The 9,813-nt window shown below is 44.6% G+C and overlaps 1 protein-coding gene across 1 annotated transcript in view; it reads left to right on the forward strand.

The window, feature by feature from the left end:
* The window catches only part of LOC127632462 (serine/threonine-protein phosphatase 6 regulatory ankyrin repeat subunit C-like), a 68,003-nt gene extending 59,126 nt beyond the window's left edge, over positions 1-8,877 (forward strand). The window contains 1 exon segment of the mRNA XM_052111040.1: positions 8,666-8,877. Within this exon segment, the coding sequence (XP_051967000.1) occupies positions 8,666-8,877 (212 nt within the window).
* Positions 8,878-9,813: the final 936 nt, after the last annotated feature.

Consider the following 9,813-nt stretch of genomic DNA (forward strand, 5'->3'; position numbering starts at 1 on the left):
GTTTTGTATGAATATATTGTTGAGTAATCAGGATGGTTTTCACATAATTTTGTAGCAAAAACTCTAGGCTTCAAGATCTAGTACTCAAAAGTCTTGTGGACAAATGCTTAGTATGTGGTATATGGCCTTATTTCAGTTATTTAAATTATTATTATTTCTTTTTTTCAAAAACCATGCATAAACATTATTTTCTCAAAAATACAAACATATACACAAATGTTGCTCACATATTATTGTAGCCCAGTTTGTGCTGAATATGGCTTTATCAGACTTTAGCCATTAATATGTTTTTAAGCAACTGAAAAAAGCACAAATGTCAAGGCATGTCAAAACTTCTCCAGGGCCCAAAACACCCTCAGACCCCAGAGGGTTAATGAGATTGTAAGGAGCACAAGGGAGGCCTGAGAGACACTGCATCCTTCTGAAACTTTATCCGCTGGTGTCGCTGATTGACAGATTACTTTAGAAAAATAACTACTATACACATAATTTGAGTTCATATTTCACAAGATTTTTATTTTATGCACAGTCATTTATTTTTCTCACCCAAATTTGAGGAGGCACTGCCTGCCTTCTCTAATCGGAGAAAACGTCTAGGTTACGGTTTTGACCTCCGTTCCCTGATGGAGGGAACGAGACATTGTGTCGAATGAAGCGACACTAGGGGACGACTTTGAATGCCTTGGTTACCTCTGAACTTGAGAAAAGGCCAATGAGAAATTGGCATGTTCCTCCCCCGGACATACGTGTGTAAAAGGAGGGAGTCAAGTCAAGACAAGTCAATTTTATTTGTATAGCGCCTTTCACAAAACACATCGTTTCAAAGCAGCTTTACAGAATATCAGCATTAACAGACGATAAAACTGTAATGTCTATAAAGTCGATTAATCATCATTGTGTAATTTAGATAAAATACGATTTTTAATAGTGTTTAAAAATAATTAAATGATAATTGTATTAATAAACCCAGTGAGCAAGCTGTAGGCGACTGTGGCAAGGAACACAAAACTCCATAAGATGTAGATTAATGGAGAAAAATAACCTTGGGAGAAACCAGACTCACTGTGGGGGCCAGTTCCCCTCTGACTAACATTATGAATGTAATGTAAATATTAATTATGTATAGGTAAAATCATGGTTTAAAATTATTAAACCAAGTGTTAAGGTGTCAGTGATTAAACATCGATTGTGTTTGAACTGTAAGATTATTGACCAAAGTCTTTGAAGTCCATCTTGATTAATTGCAGAAGTTCACATAGATGCAATTGTCCTTGTTAATTTGCTGATGAAGGCTTTTGTTGGCAATAGTTAGTCTAAGCATTTCATTTCAAGATCGTAGTCCATAAATAGACCGAGGTGATGCAGGTTGGAGTTGGCATCATTTCATCCTCTGAAGTCCGGTCATAATAGATTGAAGTGATGTTTGGCTGGCACCGGCTGCATTTAGTCATCATCATTCTGCGACATGTAGCAGTGGAGTCCAACATGAAGCAGGAATGGTGCTGGATCCAGCCGGTTCTGGTGACCTCAGGATAGGAGTCCCGAGGTTGAGACAGGGAAACAAATAAAAAGATGTAAGCGTAGATGCCATTTAATTTATTGCAGAGTTAGAGATCATGCTCAATGTTTCTGGTTTCTGGTTCCGGCAGACCCAACTAAAGCAGCCTAATTGTGGGTTGGAGGATAAATTAGGTGTATGCCTGGCTAAATAGATGAGTCTTTAGCCTAGACTTAAACTGAGAGAGTGTGTCTGCATCTCGAACAGTGTTTGGGAGACTATTCCATAGTTTAGGAGCCAAATATGAAAAGGATCTTCCTCCTTTAGTGGATTTTGATATTCTAGGAACTATTAATAGGCCAGAATTTTGCAATCTTAATGAACGTGTTGGAATATAGCGTGGTAGAAGATCACTTAAGTACTCGTGGAGCTAGACCATTCAAAGCTTTGTACTTAGTTAACAGAATTTTAAAATCAATACGGAATTTAACAGGTAGCCAATGTAACGATGATAAAATGGGACTAATATGATCATATTTCTTGGTTCTCGTCAGCACTCTGGCTGCTGCATTTTGAACCAATTGAAGTTTATTTATTGATCTTGCTGGACATCCTCCCAGTAATGCATTACAATAATCTAGTCTTGAGGTCATGAACGCATGAATTAGTTTTTCGGCATCAGCAACCGAGAGCATATGCCTTAATTTAGCAATATTTCTTAGGTGGAAGAATGCTGTTCTACAAACATTTGTAATTTGATTTTCAAAGGACAGGTTGGTATCAAATATAACACCTCTAAGTTCTTCGCTGTTGAAGATGATGTAACAGTACATCCATCTAGAGTCAAATTATATTTTAGTGGCTAGAGTTTAGAGTTTTTTGGTCCAATAATTAGAACCTCTGTTTTGTCAGAATTGAGTAGAAGGAAATTTCTGGCCATCCAATCTTTTATTTCATTAATCCACTCTGCTAATTTTGAGAATTGTGAAATCTCATCAGGTTTTGACGAAATATAAAGTTGTGTATCGTCAGCATAGCAGTGGAAACTTATTCCACGATTCCTGATAATATCTCCCAGGGGAAGCATATACATGGAGAAAAGCAGAGGCCCTAAAACTGATCCCTGTGGCACTCCATATTTTACTTTTGTTTGGTTTGACAATTCCTCATTTACATAGACAAAGTGGTAGCGGTCTGCTAAATATGACCTAAACCATGCTAATGCCACTCCACAAATTCCAACATAATTCTCTAGCCTATTCAAGAGAATGTCGTGATCTATCGTGTCGAATGCAGCACTAAGATCTAAAAGCACTAGAAGAGAAATGCAGCCGCGATCAGATGATAAGAGCCATTTGTAACTCTGATAAGTGCAGTCTCTGTACTGTGATGAGGCCTAAATCCGGATTGAAATTCTTCATATATACTATTTCTCTGTAGAAATGAACATATTTGGGAGGATACTACCTTTTCTAGTATTTTTGACATAAACGGGAGATTTGAAATCGGTCTATAATTAGCAAGTTCTCCAGGATTAAGTTGTGGCTTCTTAATTAGCAGTTTGATAATTGCCATTTTAAAGTTTCTTGGGACATGTCCTAAGCATAGCGAGGAGTTAATGATATTAAGAAGAGGTTCTGATATTACAGGAGATACCTCTTTTAAGAGCTTAGTTGGTATAGGATCTAACAAACAAGTTGTGGCTTTTGATGTTTCGATAAGTTTTGTTAGCTCTTCATGACCTATGATAGTGAAGGATTGAAGTTGCACATGAGGGAAATTATTCAACACTCTTTTCTGAGGTGCTATGACAGATGATTGCATAATTCCAATTTTATTTCTGATTATTTCAATTTTATCTGTGAAGAAATTCATGAAGTCATTACTCTTGAGCTGTGACGTAATATCTGGTTCGGTTGAGGCTTTATTCCTAACCAATTTAGCCACAGTACTGAATAAACATCTAGGATTGTTGTGGTTATTTTCTATGAGTTTACTAAAATATGCTGACCTGGCAGCTTTGAGTGCGTGTTTGTAGCTACAGACACTATCCTTCCATGCACCCTGAAATACTTCTAATTTTGTCCACATGCGCTCCATTTTCCGAGCTGCTCTCTTGAGAACATGAGTGTGATCATTGTACCATGGTGCAGGGCTTATTTCTTTAATTTTCTTTAATCGAAGTGGGGCGACAACATCAAGGGTGCCAGAGAAGACTGCATTCAAATTTTTTGTTATTTCATCAAGTTCTTCTGGGCTTTGGGGTTTATTGAGTATATGAGATAGATCTGGAAGAGTATTAGTGAAGCTATCTTTAGTGGTCGAAAGAATAGTTCTACCTGAACGATAGCGTGGTGTAGATTGAGTAACATTAGCTGATTGCAGCATGCAAGAGACGAGGTAATGATCCGAGATGTCATCGCTCTGCTGCAGAATTTCTATATTATCAACATCAACTCCATATGAAAGAATTAAATCTAGCGTATGATTATGGCGATGAGTTGGTCCTGTTACATTTTGTCTGACTCCAAGAGAGTTGAGAATATCGATAAATGCTAATGTATCATTTTCATTATCTATGTGAATGTTGAAGTCACCAACAATTAAGGCTCTATCTACAGTAACTACAAGATCTGATAAAAAATTTGCAAATTCACTAAGGAAATCTGAATAAGGCCCGGGTGATCTATACACTGTAGCAAGGGTAAAGAACGACAGAGAATTTTTATTTATATTTGTATTTGACGGTGTCACCTTAAGCATTATTAGTTCAAAAGACTTACATTTATATCCTGTCCTCTGAGTAACACCAAAAACTTCACTGTAAATTGTAGCAACACCTCCTCCTCGACCCTTCAGACGAGGCTCATGTTTATAACAATAACCTGGGGGAGTAGATTCATTTAAACTAATATATTCATCCGGTTTAAGCCAGGTTTCAGTCAAACAGAGCGCATCCAATCTATGATCCGTAATCATTTCATTGACAATTAGTGCTTTGGTAGAAAGAGATCTAATGTTTAGTAGCCCTATTTTTATATGATGTACATTTTTAATTTGTTTGTTTTGTTCAAGTTTGACCTTAATCAAATTTTTTCTAAATGATTTAGTGAGGGTATTGTGTTTCGTAGTTCGTGGAACAGACACAGTCTCTATGAGATATCTAGGTGATACAGTCATGCGTCTGTCCATTCAGAATCATGCGTCTGTCCATTCAGGTTTTGCACTGAGTAGCCGAGAATAAGGTTTCGGCCATAACAGTGGCTCGGTTCAGCGTCATGGCCGGGAGGACACAACATCTCATTCCCTCCATCTGGGAACAGAGGTTACAACAGTAACCTAGACGTTCCCCATCTGTCGCTCACTTCGACGTAGTGTCCGTAGGGGAACCGTACTGCGGAAAATACACACAGGGGGATTAATCCACACAAGGGCCCATCCTGTGGAGCACCTATTCCAGTACAGAGTAATTTTGGTACCCGAATTGGGTCTGGTCAGGGAATTCCTCCACCGAATTCGCGGACCAGAGGGCTAAGGAGGAGTAATCAAGGGAGTTAGAGGGATCTCTGGGGATAAGAGTGCACGTGTTTGCCTCAGTGGAGGGGAAAGGTGCTAGGTGCAAGTGGTACACCCAAGGCTGCGCAAGTGGTGTTGCCCTCAGGGGCCAGACGTGGAGATTCCAGAGATCTGGGTGTGGGTGCCAGAGGGTGCCCCGTCCCTGAGAAAGAAGAATTTGCCAGAGAGGTGCTGTTGCGAGGGGCATGAGATCTGAGAACCAGGTCCGGGTGGGCCAATAAGGAGCCACCAAGGTGACTTGTTCTTCGTCCTCCCTGACCTTGCACGGCACCAGTGCAAGAAGGCTCACTGGGGAAAATGAGTACTTGCGTGGCCCACGGGGAAAGCTGTGTGATAGCGTGTCTGTGTCGAGGGGGGCTTCCGTTAGGGAGTACCAGAGCGGGCAGTGGGAGTTATTATCTGTGCCCTGCCAAAGCGGCCCCAAATCAGCTGGACCGCATGGGGGTGGAGCCTACACTCTCTGCTTAGCGCAACCTGCCACGACAGCGTGTCCGTCGTGTTGCGGTCCCCCAGGATGTGAGTGGCAAGCAGCGACCTAAGTCACCGCTGACTCCAAAGGAGGAGATTGTGGGCGAGTTGTGACATGTGATGGGAGCGCACGCAGCCTTGGTGATTTATGTACTCTACCGTGGCGGTGCTGTCTGAATGGATCGAGATGTGCTTTCCCCGAATCAGTGGGAGAAACATCTGCAAGGCAAGGAGTACAGCCAAGAACTCAACGCAGTTGATGTGCCAACGCAGGCGGGGCCGTGTGCTATGGGCACACAGCCGTGGGACTTTCAACCCAGTTGAGAGGCATCTGTAGTGACCACGACACGTTTGGACACCTGTTGTAGGGGGACTCCTGTCTGCAGAAAACAGAGGTCTTTCCAAGGGTTGAAAGTCTGATGCAGGAAGTGGTGTTAACCACAGGGTATGTGCCGCAGGGCCATGCCCATCTCGGGACTCGAGTCTGAAGCCAGTGCTGGAGCGGTCGCATATGCATCAACCCGAACGGCGCGACCGAGGATGCCATATGCCCCAGGAGCCTCTGGAACTGTTTGACAGGAACTGCTGTGCCTGGCTTGAAGCGAGCAAGGCACGTGAGCACTGACTGCACGTGCTCGGTTATGAGGCGTGCTGACATTGAGACTGAGTTTAACTCCAAACCGAGAAAAGAGATGCTCTGAACCGGAGAGAGCTTGCATTTTTCTCAGTTGACCTGAAGCCCTAAGGTGCGCAAGCACCTGGTACCTGTGGGCGCATAGTAACTCGAGAGAGTGCGCTAGGAGGAGCCAGTCGTCGAGGTAGTTGAGTATGCGGATGCCCACTTCCCGTAGCAGGGCAAGGGCTGCCTCTGCAACCTTGGTGAAGATGCGAGGGGACAGGGACAGGCCTCAGAATTTGCCTCTGCATGAGCATTTTGAATGGGAGTCTGTAAAATCCGGTTGAGAACTCGCAAGTCTAAGGGCTATAGAAACCCTTCTTCGTCTCGGCTGGAGGGACAGGCTCTATTGCGTCCTTGAGTGGCAATCTCTGCTTGTAAGGTGCTGGCGTTCTCGCCGCGCAACGGGGTGGAGCAAATACCGCTGAAATGAGGCAGAAGCCTGGCGAATTGAATTGCGTAGCAAAGTCGGATGGTCCTGGCCAGCCAGCGCGACTGGCTGGAAAGCGCCATATGTCTAAGCTCCGTGCAAGGGGTACTAACGGGACGATCGTTTTGGACGTACCGGGTGGGGCCTCGCAGTGGGGGCAGCAGGTAATAGTGCATTGGGAGGCAAACGCCTGCGCTACGACGGCTCAGCATGATGTGGGAGATGGCCTCCATCTGTTTCTTCACTGCCGAGATCTGCTGGGCGAAGACGGTGTCACCGAAGAGACCTAACTGGGAGACGGGGGCATTGAGAAAGCTTTGTCAACGTTGCGCATCTCGACCAAGATGGACCACGAGGTTGGCCATCGCCCGCCTGAGTGCTTGCGCTGTTACCTTTGTAGCTCTGAGAGTGAGGTTGGTGGCAGAACACAGTTCCTGCAGCACGTCAGGATCGGGACTACCCTGGTGTAGTTCTTTGAGTGCCCTGGCTTGGTGTACCTGCAGGAGAGCCATGGCATGCAGGGCGGAGGCGGCCTGTTCAGTGGCGCTGTAGTCTTTCACAGTCAGTGACGTCATTGTTCTACATGCCTTGGAAGGGAGTACCGGACGGTCCCGCCAGGTGGCGCCGTTCTCGGGACACAGGTGGATCACAACTGCCCAGTCCACCTGAGGGACCTCCGTGTACCTGTGGACCGCCCCGCCATCCAGGATAGTGAGAGCGGCAGTAAAAGGTGCCCTCCACGAACTCGTCAGCTCGTCATGCACTTCCAGGAAGAAAGGTACTGGGGGTGGGGTGGGAATGGCTGGCAGCGGCACCCGGAGCCGAGGTACCAGTCATCATTGGACGGAGGGTTCCAGTCCAACCCAACGCTCACAGCGGCCTGGGAAAGCATATCGGCCATCTGCGCGTCAGACTCTGACTGGGCGGGCTGGCCCAAGGACGGGAGTGTGGTCAGGTCTTCAGCGTCAGACTCCTGCACGCTCTCCGATGCATCCAGACCTGGCTCCAGGAATGAGGCAAACTGGCCACGAAGTGAGCCGCCGCCATCCCAAGCACAGACATAAGCAAACGAGCGTGCCGGGGGTCTGGTGGTTCGTGGGGCTGTGCCCTTCAAAACTGAGCCCGCTGCCATCCCCAAATCGCCTCCATCGCCAGTCAGGTCATCCTCAATCCCGTGGGAAGGAGCGACGCGGGGGGTGGCTGGAATGACCGCAAAATTGCCACGGTCATGTCCTCGCAGTAAGAACATGAACCACTCACAAATGCTGCCTCGGTGTGATCGCCACCCAGACACACGAGGCAGCGTCTATGACCGTCGGATTTGGAGAGATACCGGCCACATCCAGGAACTCCACAGTGCCGGAAGGGCATCTTTATAAAGACATGTCCTGAAAAGGACGTTCAACGCCCACTTATGTATGTTGCTCTTTTACCAGAAAACAAACTCTTTTAGAGGAAAATAAACTCTTTCAGAGAAGTCAACTCTTTTATGAGAGAAGTGCTGTTGAAGAGCCCAGAGGCAGAGTCTGCACAGCGTGCAGAGAGGAGAAAGCCGCTGGAATGCACAGTCAGATCCAAAAGAAGCTCTCTTGCAGAGGTGGGTGAAGCAGTCGTGACACACAGCTTGCTGATTCACACAACTGTTCGGCTCTGAAGAAAAAATCTGTCTAACAATTGCTTGCCCGCTCCCCTTTATACCCGTATGTCCAGGGGCGGGGCATGCAAATTCTGTCTGCCAACTTGACATTGGCCTTTTTTCAAGTTCAGAGGTACGCGAGGCTCTCAGAAGAGACCCCTTGTGTCACTACAATCGACACAACGTGAGTGAGTGACAGAAGGAGAACTGTGGTGTCACTCCTAATGATTTTTACATGATTAAATATTAAGAGTTTTCGCCAATAATCAAAATGCATTGCTCTTGCTTGTCCTTACACTGTAATTGTTATTGAAATGCTTTCATAAATTACCCAATTTATGCACTTAGAATTTTATCATTAATCTAGCTGTATGCTTTCAGGTCATACTCCAGCATTGGCATGTGCTCCCAATAAAGATGTGGCAGACTGTTTGGCTCTCATCATTTCCACCATGAAGCCTTTTTCTGCTAAACCCTCTACTGGCAGCAGCTGTGGCCTTAGTCTGAAGAAGCACTTTAGCATTGCTGCATCCCATCGGCCTAATAGTACCCTACAGCATACAGCCTATTTGACTTATACAGAGGAACTATAAGGCTGGACAGATTTACTGTTTTACTAAGTAAGAGACACCTTCACTAAATGCCCTGGGCTACATTTCCCAAAAGCATTGTAAGCCAATGTAGATAGTAGAAACCATTGGCACAAATGGTCTTTGCAAGCTTAAGTTGATATTAATGTTTTTGGAAAATGCAGCCCTGTTCTTTTACAACATGTTTTCATATTTGCAATACAACCTGAGGGTATGGGAGGGTAGAGTCACATGGGGTAACCTCGTGGTTGCTATAATGTTGTTCTCACTCTCGGTGGTGCGCGTGGTGAGTTGTGCGTGGATGCCTCTTAGAATAGCGTGAAGCCTCCACACGCACATGTCTCCACGGTAACGTGCTCAACAAGCCACACAATAAGATGTGCAGATTGAGTGTCTCAGATGTAGAGGCAACTGACATTTGTCCTCGCCACCCGGATTGAGGTGAGTCACTACGCCACCATGAGGACTTAGAGCAGATTGGGAATTGGGCATTCCAAATTGGGGAGAAATAAATAAATACATTAATTTTATTATTTTATAACCCCAGTTCCAAAAAAGTTGGTACAGTATGCAAAATGCATAATAAAAAAGGAGGGATTTGTAAATGTAGTCTACTTTGATTTTTATTCAGACAAAAACAGTATAAATACAAGATACTTCATGTTTTACTTAATCAGCATTGTTTTTTTTAAAGATATACATTTATTCTGAAATTGATGCCTGTAACATTAAAAAAAAGTTGAGACGGGCAATTTAGGACTAATACAGTCTGACAAGTTGAAATAACAAGGTAATGAGAAACAGGTGTTAAACAAGAGGCAATTCTGTTATGGTATACAAGAACCTCCAAAAAAAAGCCTAGTCCTTCAAGAGCAAGGATTGGTCGAGGCTCCCCAATTTGCCAAAAGATGCATCAGCAAATAATCCAGTGCTTTGAGA

This window comes from Xyrauchen texanus, chromosome 39, assembly GCF_025860055.1.
Source record: "Xyrauchen texanus isolate HMW12.3.18 chromosome 39, RBS_HiC_50CHRs, whole genome shotgun sequence".
In the NCBI taxonomy this organism is placed as follows: Eukaryota; Metazoa; Chordata; class Actinopteri; order Cypriniformes; family Catostomidae; genus Xyrauchen; species Xyrauchen texanus.